The following is a 16190-nucleotide window of genomic DNA, read 5'->3' as shown; positions in this document are numbered from 1 at the left end:
ATATGATAATTTTATCAATAATAATAATGATAAACATGATAATACTAATAATAATGATATAGCATAATACATATATCCAATCTGTTATTAGTAATAATAATGAAAGTATTAATAATTTTAATACATTAATTGCATTCAAATGAAATCTAATATAATACCATTTATTATTTATGTAAGATTATGTTATATGACGACATTTACTGAACATTTAAAATCTAAATGTTTAATAGAAATCATATATAGTTTCATAATAACATATACTGAATATTTAATATTTACATAATTCTATATCTAATAGTATGTAGTTGTGTTTGCATATTAGTTACATCATGTAAATAGAAATACATTAATACTGTTACATATATATAACCATTATATATCTACTTACTATATTATATTATTTCATAATAGAAATATATTATTAAAAGTTTCAACACATAATATTTATATCCCTTATATATATATATATATATATATATATATATATATATATATATATATATATATATATATATATATATATATATATATATATATATATATATATATATATATATATATATATATATATATATATATATATATGTATATTAAAATAATAATAATTATGTATAAAAATCATATATATTTATTTATAAACTCATTTTAATAACGACGTAATTACTTCGTATATTACTTTACATTTCCAATTCAAATTATTAAATTGTATCTTATTATTTCAATTTAACATATATATTTATATTTATATTATATATAAATATTTATTAACAACAATTGATTCGTGAATCGTCGGGAATAGTCAAAGGGTAGTTGCATATATGAACATCATTTCAAAATTTTCTAGACTCAACATTACATACCTTGCTTATCGTATCAAAATCACATAAAGATTAAGTTTAAATTTGGTCGAAAATTCTCGGGTCGTCACACCAAAATGAGAGAGAAAGGTTTTCTTTCAGGATCTCAAGGATCACGGTATAATTGCCGCTCATCGGCAATTTTGGTTGGTGATTCTTCCGCTAACGTTTGACTTACAAGTTCGTCAATCGGGCCAAAAATGATTAGTTTTTTGGTTTGTGTTTAGTTAGTTTTGTATTTCGAGTCCGATGATGGTATTTTGTTTCGTAGGTTAATTTTTTGGTTTAAAGTTTTTCTTAGGAAGAAGAGACTTGGTATTAGATAGTTATAGTTTGTTCTCGCTCTCTAGGTTCGAGCCTTTTTGATATCTTGTTGCAGTGTTGCAAAACTCGACCGACTCGGATGAGTACTCGGGGAGAAATCGGCAGATCGTAGGAAACGAGAAATCGACCACAAACTCGGTCAACTTTGGTCAACTCAGTCAACACCGGTTAAACCTGCAAAATTTTCATTTTTTTTGTTTCTCACCTTTTTCATATTCTTGGATGCTAGAAAATGAATTTTGACGACTGAAATTGAAAGTTATTTGCCTGAATTTGAGTTAAGTAAGAAAAAGTTAAGGAAAAAAATTAAAAATATAAATAAATGGGATGAGAATAACATATGTGAGCTGTGTAAGTTACCTTAATAAATAATATTATAAACTTAAAATATATATAAAATATAGTAAAAAACTAAAAAATCAACGAAAGCTAACATCCGAGTTCTCCCCCGAGTTTTCCCCGAGTCGCCAAGAACTCCTCAAATCCTGCCGAGTTCTTCCCGAGTCACGATTTTTACAACTTTGTCTTGTTGTATCTTTTGGCTCAATTCGTTTTCTTTTAAAAAACATTCTCGTTTCTATATAAGTGTTTTATTTTTGTTAAAAAAAATTTGGATTAAGGTTGCGTTGAATTTGAGACGACCCGTACCTTTACAAAACCTGCAACAAAAAGGAAGCTTGATGGAGATCTGAGTTCGGCCGGTTACAACCAACCTTAGTGAGTCAGATCGGGTTCATTGATCTCCATCGTCCTCCGGCATCCTATTACCACATATTCACCACCACTCTCAGCCACCACCGCATACGCCACCACGTACTCCACCACCATTCTCCGTCGCTATACGAATTCATCGCTATCTCAACCGTAGCAACTGTAAATTGAAATTAGAACTGCTTTTAGACATCCTGACGTGTGCCGGATCTAAATCGCTTCCAGTTTCTAGATCTAAAATCAACAAGACTAAAAGTTTGGAGAAGGCGAAATTGACCGGAAATCTGCTATTGTTGTCAGAGCGTTGCCGGAAATCGACCGAAAGTCTGCTACCGTAATTCGATTTCCATCATCTACATTCAATTTTTGTTTCTTTACCATCAATTGGTTTGGCTATTTTTTTATTAAAGTTGGGTCATTTGAACGTAGTCTGAAGTGAAGTTTGGGTATTGTTTATTGACAGGTGCAAAGATTATCGTGTTTGAAATCGGATATAAATTGACTGCCGGATTCGTTCTTGAATCATGTAATCACTATCCCTATAAAGTATTTCGACCCTACGATTGCCTTGGTTGCACGAAATCTTTACAGGCATAAGACACGAACGCAATCGGTGTTTTTGGCAATGAAATCACTGATCAAATTGTTAGAGAATATGTGTGTGTTTTCTGTTTGTTGATGAATGCAGAATGAATGATAAAACGTCCAAAATCTGTTATGTAAAACAGTTAGACAAATGAAAGGATGTATCCCTTCATTTTAGGAGGGAAAAACTGTTATACCGAAAAGGTATAACTATTGGATTGCACCTTTGAGCGGGACCCCAGGCAGGGGCGCTGCCCCTTGGACCCCACCAGGGGCGCTGCCCCTTGGACCCCGCAAGAGGGCGCAACCCCCTTGACCCCGGCATTTTGCGCGACAGTTAGCAACCAACACTTACGGGCGTGTACTCCACACTCTCCGAACCCGTTGTTAAGTATAGCTATCTAACACCTGCATTCAAGTAAATCGTAACTAGCTAAAATGCACGTTGGATGACACTAAAATCACCAACAAATCCCCCCCCCCCCCCCCCAAATCCCATTTTAGTGTATTCCTTGATTTACTAAAATAACTAAACAAACAGAACAAACTAATGCATAAATGGAAATGTTCGTGAAGAATTGAATTTCCACTTAGTATAATATTTACGAGAATTCGAAAATCATAGTGTTCACGAAGAATTGAACCCTTCAATTCATATGAAAACTATAAAATAATATACACATCAGTTTCTTACATATCCCCAAGACAATCTTGACACTATTATAAGCCATGTGTCCCAATCCTTCAGTGAACATATTGGCAGCTAAGTCCAAAGCTCCATTGAAGCGGCAAAACTTCATGCTCACATAGGTAGTCCTTTTACATCTTGCACCTGCATATGCAATTTTTCAAAAGAACTATTAAGAAGAATAACTTCAACCTAACTCAACTTGCAGGTCTAAACACATACTTTGGGATTAGAATTTTATGTGTTTCAATCTTCAGAAAGTAAGCTTATCTCATTGAATTCAGCTTCTAGCGTTGTACTAGAAGGGAATTGGGCGTCTCACTTTGGAAGATTTATGTGGACTTCAATCCCACTCCAATAGCCGACTTGTGCACTAAGTCTCGGGCTAATGCTTTAGTCAAGTGATCCGATAAATTTTGTTGTGATCTAACAAAACTTACGGGATATCACTCCATGTGAAATCAGCTTGCGAACCATACTGTGTCTAACACCTAGGTGTCTAGACTTTCCATTGTACATTTGGCTATAACCCTTAGCCAAAGTAGCTTCACTGTCACAACGGATAGAAATAGGAGATATTAGCTTTGGCCACAAAGGAATTTCATGAATCATATTCCTTAACCAATCAGCTTCCTTACCAGCTGTAGCTAAAGCTATAAATTCAGACTCCATGGTTGAATTTGTAATGCATGTTTGCTTCTTAGAAGCCCATGATATAGCACCTCCTCCAAGTAGGAATATCTAACCAGCCGTAGATGAATGATCTTCGACGTTGGTTATCCAACTTGCATCCGAATATCCTTCTAAAACTGAAGGGAACCCAGTATAAGTGATACCATAATCCATAGTACCCTTTAAATACTTGAATACTCTAACCACAACACGCCAATGAGAAGCATTTGGATTACTAGTAAACCTACTCAGTTTTCCCACTATGAAAGAAATATCGGGGCGTGTGCTTGTCATAGCATACATCAAACATCCAATTGCTCGAGAGTATTCAAGCTGTGATATAGCTTTACCCGAATGGGGCATAAGCTTCACAGTTGTATCAACGGGAGTATTCAAGGGAGAACATTGATCACACTTAAACCGTTTCAGGATCTTCTTAATATAATGAGATTGTGTGATCGTGATACCTCTATCATCCCTTTTAATCCTTATGCCTGAGATTACATCCGCAACTCCCATGTCCTTCATGGAGAATTTAGAAGATAAAAACTCCTTTGTTATATCAACTTGATCTTGGTCAGTACCAAAGATCAACATGTCATCCACGTATAAGCAAATGATCACACCTTTTCCGGATTGATCGAATTTGCTATATACACATTTGTCAGATTGATTTAGTACAAAACCATTAGACAACACCACATCATCAAACTTCTGATGCCACTGCTTGGGAGCTTGTTTCAGCCCGTACAATGATTTAACCAACTTGCACACCTTATGCTCTTGACCTAGCATAACAAACCCTTCTGGTTGTCTCATATACACTTCCTCTTCCAAATCACCATTCAAGAATGCTGTTTTGACATCCATTTGATGGATCATAGATCATACATAGCAGCAAGTGCTATTAACAATCTAATAGTAGTGATACGAGAAACATGAGCATATGTATCGAAATAATCAATACCCTCCTTTTGTTTAAAGCCTTGGATAACCAATCTAGCTTTAAACTTATCAATTATGCCACCGACTTTCATTTTATTCTTGAAGATCCACTTATTTCCCAAAGGTTTGCATCCAGGAGGTAAATCTGTTAATACCCAAGTATTATTCTCCAAAATAGAACTCATCTCGTCTTCAATTGCTTCTTTCCAAAAAGCAACGTCACGAGATTTCATAGCCTCATCAAAGGTTCTAGGATCATCATCTATACTATAACAATAAGAAAATTGTGATTTAACACAATCTCTCGATCCTTCAACTAGGTAAAGTTGAAAATCAGAACCATACGACTTGGGTGTCCTAGTTCTAGAGCCCCTACGAGGTTCTAGTGACTCACTTGGAATTTCTTCCAAGTTAACTACTTGTGTAGTCTCATTTGAATGAGAAATCACGTCCCTTGGTCTAGGTATTTGTAACATCCTCAGATCAGGCCTAGAAGTAAGATGACTATTTTACCCTTAGGCATATTTGTGCGATTATTTATGCCTTTATTTTATTTATATGTGCAATATTATTTTATTATTTGGTTAAGACCAGTTTGTGACAAGGGTCACAGAACAGGTTCGTTTATTTAATTTGGACTCCGTTAGGGCTGTCAAATTAAGTACGAAAGATTTTAGATAACTGATAAATACCCGTGTGTGATGGGTTATGGGATATTAACCCCAATTAAGTGTAATGTGCTGCCTTCTTCCCTAATTTTCTCCCTTTCTCTAGAAAATTCCTAAACACACCGTACACTCTCAAACTCATTCCATCAAACCCTAGATTACTAATTTGTGTTCTAGAGCTCAAATCATTCATATCATCTTGTTCTTTATAGTTTACTGAATCTTTTAAGGTAAGAATCTTAGTGTATCAAGCTTTAATCTTTGAGAAAATGGAGTTTTTGTGTTAAGTTTGTTAAAAGTGGGTTTTAGTGTCAAATTGGTTGATTTTGATGTTGTTTGTGTCAAAATATGGTGGGTTTATGCTTATTGATGTTTAGTGTAGTCAATTTGGTCAGTTTTGAGGTATGAAACGAGCTCTAGAGCAAGAAATGGCGAATTTTGGGTTAAACCCGTAGATGTGTTCATCTTCTTCATCAGATGAACACACTCGACCGAGTGTCTCTTGACACTCGACCGACCGTATAGACGATCGACCGGTTGAGTGACACACTCGACCGAGTGTGTCTGAGTTCTGACCAGATGATTTATTTTACTCAGTCAGCAGTGTGAGTGGACACTCGACCGAGTGTGTAGACATAGTCGACCGACTGTGTGAGTCAGTCGGCCGTGTGTCTTTGAGGGCAGAATATTTTACTAAGTGTTGTTGTCTAGCCGTTATGCTGCCCGCGTGAATTCTGATTTTCAGGATGTAAATTCTGAAAATGCATAAGTGTTAAGTAGACTCTTTAGCGGCACTTTTTGTGACTGATTTCCTGTACTGTGCTATTTTGTGCTAATAGACAGAAACTAACTTGATTTGCCTTATGTTCAGGTGATAAGGATAAGGAAGCCGCTCAATGATAGATTATCTGAGCTAGTTGCGGGTATTCGGTGAGTGGGTCTATCTCCAGATAGAGTATTAAGTAGCTGACACGCTACTTGTTCAGACTTTTTATACTTATGTTTATATCCAGTATGAATACCATGTGTAGCTAGATATTGCCATGCTAGTTAGGACAATTACATGATTGATTTTTTGTGATCTTATGTGTGCACTGTTAGTTGGACACCAACCGAGGCGGCAAGGTTGGGAACCCACCGAGGCGGCAAGGTAGGGTTGATGTGAGGTCGACCGTGGTTGCCTGGTCGGGTCATGATGTTACTGATTGTTCAGTATAGCATAGAAGGACGCATGTGTTGCGTTTGGACGGTTATGCAGTGGAATCAGTAAAACGGACTATCGGTAGACTGTAGCTTGATCAACTAAGTCGTGTGCTCGTACAAGCCGCCGATCCTCATATTATCAGTTGTTGTTGTATGCTAGTTCAGGACGTTAGCATAGATGTGACCCTTGCATGTTCAGTTACTTATGCTTGGTCTGTTAGATAGTATCCATTCACTTAACAGTTGTGCTAATTCCCCCACATTTTCCACCCTTGCAGGTTTAGGTACTGCTGATTAGGATGGGTGTTACGGACCGGTTGAAGACATGTTTGACTACAAGCTTAACTCTGATGTTTTCTGATTTTGAAATATTATATGTAACACCGATGTTTTGGAATGTTGTAATAAGGATTTATTAACTATGGTTTGTAAAAGTTAACCAGTGCTATTTAAGTAATTATATGTTCTTCCGATGTGATAAAAAAATAAAAAAATCAGGGTGTTACAAATGTGGTATCAGAGCATGGTTTAGCAGCAAGTACGTGTGCGTATTTGTTCCTAAACCCTGAGTTAAGTCAAACATGTCTGTGGGATGAGGCGGCTAAGTGAATATAGGATGTTGTGCATGGTAGTGTTTAGTAAACTAATAGTTATCCACTAAGCTTTTGTGCGAGTGTTTTGTAGCACAGATGGCAGATAACAGGGATGCGAAAGCTACGAACCCGATCCACCCCGGAACGTTCAGTGCTCCAGATGTGGAGGATGAGGCGGTAGTTTACGAGGCTGATTATGTGCATGAGCTTGAAAGTAAACTTAAGGAAGCTCAGGAAAATATTAATGAGCTTGAGTTAGCTAGACAGTCGGGTAATGAGGATACACCACCGGGTTTTACTACTGCTCAGTCGCATACCGTACTACAGATACACCAGAACCAGTATCAATACCCATTACAGAACTAATTTCCTCAGCATATCATGCCACCACAGAACTACTACCAATATTAAAATCCCATGATGATGAACCAAGTTCAGCCACCTATATACCAACAACCATTCCCACAACAACAATTCCAACAACAATACCAGCACTAAAAAGATGCACCTTTAAAAAATTCAGGGATTGTGGACCTTCTTCTTTCTCGGGAAGTACTGACCCAGCCGTGACTCTCAATTGGTTACGGGAGGTTAATAAGGCATTTGATGCCTGTCAGTGTGAGCCAAAATTAAGGGTGAATTATGCGAGCATGTTATTGAAAGATAGAGCAATGGTGTGGTGGGATTCTGTGATAGCTAGTGTCCCTCCAGAGCAAGTTAAAATGATTAAGTGGGAACAGTTTTACAGTAAGGTATGTGAGCAGTACTGTAATGTGTTTGAAATGAACAGAATTAAGATGGAGTTCCTTGAAATGCGGATGACGCCGTAGATGTTAATTGATGAAGTAATTGAGAAGTATATGGACAAGTTGAGGTTTGTGCAATAGTGGGTTCCAGATGAGACAATTTCGAATTCAGCATCTTGTGAACATGATCTTGCCAGAGTACAGGACCTTTGTGAGGTCAGCACCTACGTTATCTCAGGTTTTTATGATGTCAAAGATGGTTGAAAGTGATGTTAGAGTAGCAAGGGGTATGAATATAGGGAATGTGGTACCGCAAGGTAGTCAGGATACCAGTCAGTCAGGTTCTAAGTCAAAGAAATTGTTTGGGTTTAGACAAAAGGGTAAGGGTAATCAAGGTGGTTCAGGTTCAGGTTCTGGTAAGAAAGAATGGTGTAAAGGTTGTAAGTCTTCCCATAGTGGTCAGTGTTCAGAGGCAACAAGAAGGTGTTTAAGATGCGGTATGGTAGGTCATGAATCTCAGGGGTGTTCCTTCAGGGAAAACGTTTGTTGGAGTTGTCATCAGCCAGGTCATCGCTCAGCAAGTTGTCAGGTGTCAAAGGGCGCAAGTTTCGGGGCAGGGTCAGGGGCGCGTTCGGCATCTATCGGGGGTTCCACAGCCTCTAGTGGATAGAAGAGAAAGAACTCACCAACTTTAGAAGCCAGGGCCTTTCAGATGACAGTTGAGGCCGAAACTAATAATGATGACATCATAACCGGTATGTTCTTGATCAACTCAATACCTGCTAGAGTATTATTTGATTAGGGTACAAATAGGACGTTTATGTCTATAGATTTTTGTACTAAGTTAGGGTTACCTGCTACTGTGCTGCCTGAGCCTGTTAGAGTAGAGGTAGCTGATGGTAAGGCGGTTCTAGTCACAACGTATGTGTCTGGAGCTAGTATAGAAATTGATGGTAGACCGCTTGCTATGTCCTGTTTAGTGTTGCTTATCCCTAGTTTTGATGTAGTGTTAGGGATGAACTGGATGAGCCTACATAAGGCCCATATTAAGTGTGATAAGAAGATTGTGACTTTCCGTTTGACCGATGGAACCCGTATTGTGGCCCGAGGGGAGCGAAGTGGGTTTAGTTTTCCATTGATTTCTATGATGAAGGCGAAGAAATCACTTAATAAGGGATGTGAGTCTTTTATGGCTTATGTTATTGATGCTAAGATAGAGAAGAGATCTGTTACCAATATTTCAGTGGTTTCGGAATTTCTTGAGGTATTTCCTGATGAGTTACTGGGGTTGCCGCCGGTAAGAGAAGTAGAATATAAGATTGAGTTGATTCCAGGAACAACTCCAATATCTAAGGCTCCTTATAGGTTAGAACCTTCTGAAATTAGAGAGATGATGTCTCAGATAAAAGAATTGTTAGACAGAGGGTTTATAAGATCGAGTTCTTCACCGTGGGGTGCACCGGTGTTGTTTGTAAAGAAGAAAGACGGTACTCTGAGAATGTGTATAGATTATCGAGAGTTGAACAAGAGGACGGTTAAGAACAAGTATCCTTTACCTATAATCGATGATCTTTTCGATCAGCTGTAGGGTGCATCGTATTTCTCGAAAATAGATCTTAGATCTGGGTATCATCAGGTTCGAGTTGCAGAATCATATATACCGAAGACAGCGTTCAGAACTAGATATGGGCATTACGAGTTCTTGGTTATGCCATTTGGGTTAACAAATGCTTCGACAGTCTTCATGGATCTGATGAACAGGGTTTGTAAACCATATTTAGATCAGTTTGTTATCGTGTTTATCGATGATATATTGGTATATTCAAAGACAGAGGCTGATCATGCATGTAGTGACCCGAACTTTTCCATGTTTATATATATTAAATGAAATTGTTATTTACATGATTAAGTGTTTCCAACATGTTAAGCAATCAAACTTGTTAAGACTTGATTAATTTAAATAGGTTTCATATAGACAATTGACCACCCAAGTTGACCGGTGATTCACGAACGTTAAAACTTGTAAAAACTATATGATGACATATATATGATTATATATATAGTTAACATGATATTATGATAAGTAAGTATCTCATTAGGTATTTTAACAATGAGTTATATACATAAAATTGAGTTTATTGAATTAAGAAACTCAAAACGATATATATAACAATTATCGTTATAACAACGTCTTACTAAATACATATGAATCATATTAAGATATTGATACACTATGTTTAATCATGATAAATGATAAGTAAACATGTCATTAAGTGTATTAACAATGAACTACATATGTAAAAATAAGACTACTAACTTAATGATTTCGAAACGAGACATATATGTAACGATTATCGTTGTAACAACATTTAACTGTATATATATCATACTAAGATATATTAATATATCATAATATCATGATAATGTAATAATTTAACATCTCTTTAGATATAATAAACAATGGGTTAACAACATTTAACAAGATCGTTAACCTAAAGGTTTCAAAACAACATTTACATGTAACGACTAACGATGACTTAACGACTCAGTTAAAATGTATATACATGTAGTGTTTTAATATGTATTCATACACTTTTGAAAGACTTCAAGACACTTATCAAAATACTTCTACTTAATAAAAATGCTTACAATTACACCCTCGTTCAGTTTCATCAACAATTCTACTCGAATGCACCCGTATTCGTACTCGTACAATACACAGCTTTTAGATGTATGTACTATTAGTATATACACTCCAATGATCAGCTCTTAGCAGCCCACGTGAGTCACCTAACACATGTGGGAACCATCATTTGGCAACTAGCATGAAATATCTCATAAAATTACAAAAATATTAGTAATCATTCATGACTTATTTACATGTAAACAAAATTACACATCCTTTATATCTAATCCATATACCAACGACCAAAAACACCTACAAACACTTTCATTCTTCAATTTTCTTCATCTAATTGATCTCTCTCAAGTTCTATCTTCAAGTTCTAAGTGTTCTTCATAAATTCTATAAGTTCTAGTTTCATAAAATCAAGAATACTTCCAAGTTTGCTAGCTTACTTCCAATCTTGTAAAGTGATCATCCAACCTCAAGAAATCTTTCTTATTTACAGTAAGATATCTTTATAATACAAGGTAATACTCATATTCAAACTTTGATTCAATTTCTATAACTATAACAATCTTATTTCGAGTGGAAATCTTACTTGAACTTGTTTTCGTGTCATGATTCTGCTTCAAGAACTTTCAAGCCATCCAAGGATTCTTTGAAGCTAGATCTATTTTTCTCATTTCCAATAGGTTTATCCACAAAACCTGAGGTAGTAATGATGTTCATAACATCATTCGATTCATATATATAAAACTACCTTATTCGAAGGTTTAAACTTGAAATCACTAGAACATAGTTTAGTTAATTCTAAACTTGTTCGCAAACAAAAGTTAAACCTTCTAACTTGACTTTTAAAATTAACTAAACACATGCTATATATCTATATGATATGCTAACTTAATGATTTAAAACCTGAAAACACGAAAAACACCGTAAAACCGGACATACGCCGTCGTAGTAACACCGCGGGCTGTTTTGGGTTTGATAATAAAAAACTATGATAAACTTTGATTTAAAAGTTGTTCTTCTGAGAAAATGATTTTTCTTATGAACATGAAACTATATCCAAAAATCATGATTAAACTCAAAGTGGAAGTATGTTTTTCAAAATGGTCATCAAGATGTCGTTCTTTCGACTGAAATGACTACCTCTTACAAAAACGACTTGTAACTTATATTTCCAACTATAAACCTGTACTTTTTCTGTTCGGATTCATAAAATAGAGTTCAATATGAAACCATAGAAATTTGAATCACTCAAAACGGATTTAAAACGAAGAAGTTATGGGTAAAACAAGATTGGATATTTTTTGATTGTTGTAGCTACGGGAAATATTGTAACAATTCTATACAAATCATATCCTAGCTAACTTATATTGTATTATACATGTATTCTAATATATTATGTAATCTTGGGATACCATAGACACGTATGCAAATGTTTTGACATATCATATCGACCCATGTATATATATTATTTGGAACAACCATAGACACACTATATGCAGTAATGTTTGAGTTAGCTATACAGGGTTGAGGTTGATTCCAAAAATATATATACTTTGAGTTGTGATCTAGCCTGAGACGTGTATACACTAGGTCGTGGATTGATTCAAGATAATATATATCATTTATTTCTGTACATCTAACTATGGACAACTAGTTGTAGGTTACTAACGAGGACAACTGACTTAATAAACTTAAAACATCAAAATGTACTAAAATGTTGTAAATATATTTTGAACATACTTTGATATATATATATATATGTATATATTTTTTTATAGGTTCGTGAATTAACCAGTGGCCAAGTCTTACTCCCGATGAAGTAAAAATCTGTGAAAGTGAGTTATAGTCCCACTTTTAAAATCTAATATTTTGGGATGAGAATACATGCGGTTTTATAAATGTTTTACGAAATAGACACAAGTAAATGAAACTACATTATATGGGTGAATGATCGAAGCCGAATATGCCCCTTTTGCTTGGTAACCTAAGAATTAGTAAACCGGTCTACTAATTGACGCGAATCCTAAAGATAGATCTATTGGGCCTAACGAACCCCATCCAAAGTACCGGATGCTTTAGTACTTCGAATTCGTTTTTATCATGTCCGAAGGATTTCCCAGAATGATAGGGGATATTCTTATATGCATCTTGTTAATGTCGGTTACCAGGTGTTCACCATATGAATGATTTTTATCTCTATGTATGGGATGTATATTGAAATATGAAATCTTGTGGTCTATTATTATGATTTGATAATATATAGGTTAAACCTATAACTCACCAACATTTTTGTTGACGTTTTAAGCATGTTTATTCTCAGGTGATTATTAAGAACTTCCGCTATTGCATACTAAAATAAGGACAAGATTTGGAGTCCATGCTTGTATGATATTATGTAAAAACTGCATTCAAGAAACTTATTTTTGATGTAATATATTCTTATTGTAAACCATTATGTAATAGTCGTGTGTAAATGGTATATTTTAGATTATCATTATTTGATAATCTACGTAATGCTTTTTAAACCTTTATAGGTAAAATAAAGGTTATGGTTGTTTTAAAAATGAATGCAGTCTTTGAAAAACGTCTCATATAGAGGTCAAAACCTCGCAACGAAATCAATTAATATGGAACGTTTATAATCAATATGAACGGGACATTTCAATGCAACACATCTTCGATTAGTACTAGAGTTGTTAAAGAAAGAGTAGTTATATGCTAAATTCTCGAAATGTGAATTTTGGCTCCGAGAGGTGCAGTTTCTGGGTCATGTTATCTGCGAGGCAAGTATTAAAGTGGATCCGTTAAAAATAGAAGCGGTAATGGGTTGGAATTCGCCGAAGACGCCGACAGAAGTTAAGAGTTTCTTGGGTGTTGCGGGTTATTATGGCCGGTTTATAAAAGATTTTTCTAAAATAGCGGGTCCGTTGACAAAATTGACCAGAAAAGATGTAAGCTTTCGATTGAGGGATCAACAGGAACAGGCCTTTCAGACTCTGAAACAGTTATTGTGTCAGGCTCCAGTGTTAGCATTGCCAGAGGGTTCAGAGGACTTTGTGGTTTATTGTGATGCGTCATTTGCAGGGTTAGGGTGTGTACTGATGCAGAGAGATAAAGTTATCACGTATGCTTCTCGTTAGTTAAAGACACACGAACGTAACTATCCAGTTCATGACTTAGAAATGGCTGCAGTGGTATTTATGTTGAAGCTATGGAGACATTACTTATACGATACAAAGTGTGTAATATGTACATATCATATGAGCCTCCAGCATATTTTCACGCAGAAAGAACTGAATATGCGACAGAGACGGTGGATAGAACTTATTAAAGACTACGATTGTGATATAAAGTATCATCCAGGCAAAGCGAATGTTGTTGCCGATGCTTTAAGTCGTAAGAAAATTGTAGAGACTGTAAAATTTATGAGAATATGTGATGCCCCGTACAAAACCATCGTGTACGAATCATCAACAACAGGATCATTACAAAGTCAAACACTATATGCTATTTCAAAATACGTTTGCATTCATGATAAAAGGTGACGTCATAACTAACGTCGAATGTTTTACATCAAAAGTATGCTTCTATGAACAGAAGCAAAGATAATAGTGTGTGACCCTTAGGTCATTACAAATCATATTTTCAAAAGTAATAATGTTTATGAATGCAAGATAAACGTTCATGCGGTGACATCTCTAAAGCAGCGGGTGTCTACAGCAAGATTAGTACAACAGCGGAAGCAACCTTAAGCACCTGAGAAAAACATGTTTAAAAACATCAACACAAAGGTTGGTGAGCTATAGTTTAAGTATAATAGTATGTAAGGTAGGCCACGAGATTTCAGTGCTACAAAGAGCGTTTCAAAACAGTATGATAAAGTATATGTTTAACCGTGGGCACTTGGTAACTAACTTAACGTTTATAACCCCCTGAAAGTACGCTTGGAGAGTGCGTATGTTTATGAAGTATTAAACACCCGTTAAATGCTAGCCTTACTAGCCCGAATGGGGATGTCAAACCCTATGGATCCATATCTAAGATTCGCGTTCACCGGTTCAAAAACCAATGACTAAACATTACCGAGCTAAAGGGAATGTTTATGCCATTGTATAACCCACACATATATAAAGTTTAAGTACTCGTGCCTAGTATGTAAAACGTAAAATGCACATGTATTCTCAGTTCCCAAAATAGTTAAAGTAAAAAAGGGATGCTATAACTCACAGTGGTAAAGTAGTGGTAAAGTCGAGTCGGGAAGTAAGCAAGTACGTAGGTCCGGAAAGTCCTCAACCTAAGTCAAATATTACTAAGTCATTAAATCTTCTCAATAGGTTTAAATGTATGTAATTTAAGTCTTAAAGTTCATCATCATTCATCATCAAACAAAAGGTGTAAAGTAAGTTTCGTTCTAGAAAAGAGTTTAAAACAAAGGCTGACTTCGGTCAGTCGCCACGGCCTCTATACCCACTGAAATAAGGTGAGACCAATAGCCATGGCTCCGTATACGAGTTCTCTAATTGTGGTAAAAATTCCAGAAGCAAACTCGTCTTCGTTTGACCGTGGCGACAGTTTAAGTGCGAGTAGGTCAGAATTTTCAGCACAACGTTAAAAGGACATAGTGACGTTCGGAGGGCCATAGATCCCAAACCGTAACTCGGATTAAGAAGAGTCTTAAACGAAAAATTATCTACTCAAACAGAGATAACAGAAAATCAACTTTACATTAGCCCAGGTATTGTGGTCTGTTCCAGAAAACAGTAAACAGTAGGTTCCGGTGGGTTCTTGGTGCTCGATGCTTATCACGATTCTCATCCTTGATGCATATAGCTTCAAGTGTACAACTCATTGATGTGTTTGCATCATCTTAACCAAGGTTTGACCATCATAATACTTGTGTAAGTCTAAGACATGTAGCACAACTCATTTAAGTGTTGCAAGTAGCTTGATGAACCAAAGTTACATCAAAATCTTAGATCCGACACATACATGAACTATAAAAGTAATATTGAACTACAAACTTGAAAGTAAACTAACTAATCAAGATCTTAAGATGTAGAACATAGTTCTTAGTTAGATCTTGAAGATCCAAGACCCAAAGGTCTAGATCTAAAGTTATTAAGTTAAATCCTAAGTAATAATACGTGAATCTTTACTATAATGAAACCATAAGTTACAAAACTTAGATTTTCATCTTGTAAAGTGTATGTAAGCTTACAAGCTTTTGTTTATGACAAAATAAGTAGACCATAAGCTATAGAACTTAGATCCATCACAAGTATATGAAGTTATAACTAGAGAGTTACACTTCCATGTTCTTGAACTTTCAAGTTAAGTTTTGTTCAAGAAAAATGAGATCAAAGTTAACTAGTAACACTTGACCAACAACAACCATAATCATGAATTAAAGATGCTAGGAAATGAAGAAATAAACTAATTTAAACAAGTAACAAGTCATGGTTGTTCATACTTTAAAGATTCAAACCAAGGCTTGATCTTTAAGAATGTAAACTTTAAGTTTACAAACATGAATTACAAGTATTGTTTTTACAACTCATGA

The 16190-nt window shown here is 35.5% G+C and overlaps 1 protein-coding gene across 1 annotated transcript; it reads right to left on the bottom strand.

Annotated features, from left to right (window-relative positions):
- Window positions 1–4715: 4715 nt before the first annotated feature.
- On the bottom strand, window positions 4716–5258 carry LOC139899697 (uncharacterized mitochondrial protein AtMg00820-like). Its single transcript, XM_071882539.1, has one exon. It carries the CDS (start codon window positions 5256–5258, stop codon window positions 4716–4718), a length of 543 nt encoding a protein of 180 aa, XP_071738640.1.
- Window positions 5259–16190: the final 10932 nt, after the last annotated feature.

Source organism: Rutidosis leptorrhynchoides, chromosome 3 (assembly GCF_046630445.1).
Source record: "Rutidosis leptorrhynchoides isolate AG116_Rl617_1_P2 chromosome 3, CSIRO_AGI_Rlap_v1, whole genome shotgun sequence".
Classification (NCBI taxonomy): Eukaryota; Viridiplantae; Streptophyta; class Magnoliopsida; order Asterales; family Asteraceae; genus Rutidosis; species Rutidosis leptorrhynchoides.
This window is presented reverse-complemented; position numbering and strand designations above follow the sequence as displayed.

Excerpts from the sequence above, each read along its gene's own strand:
- LOC139899697 (XM_071882539.1), bottom strand. The coding sequence starts at position 5,258 with ATGTTACAAATACCTAGACCAAGGGACGTGATTTCTCATTCAAATGAG.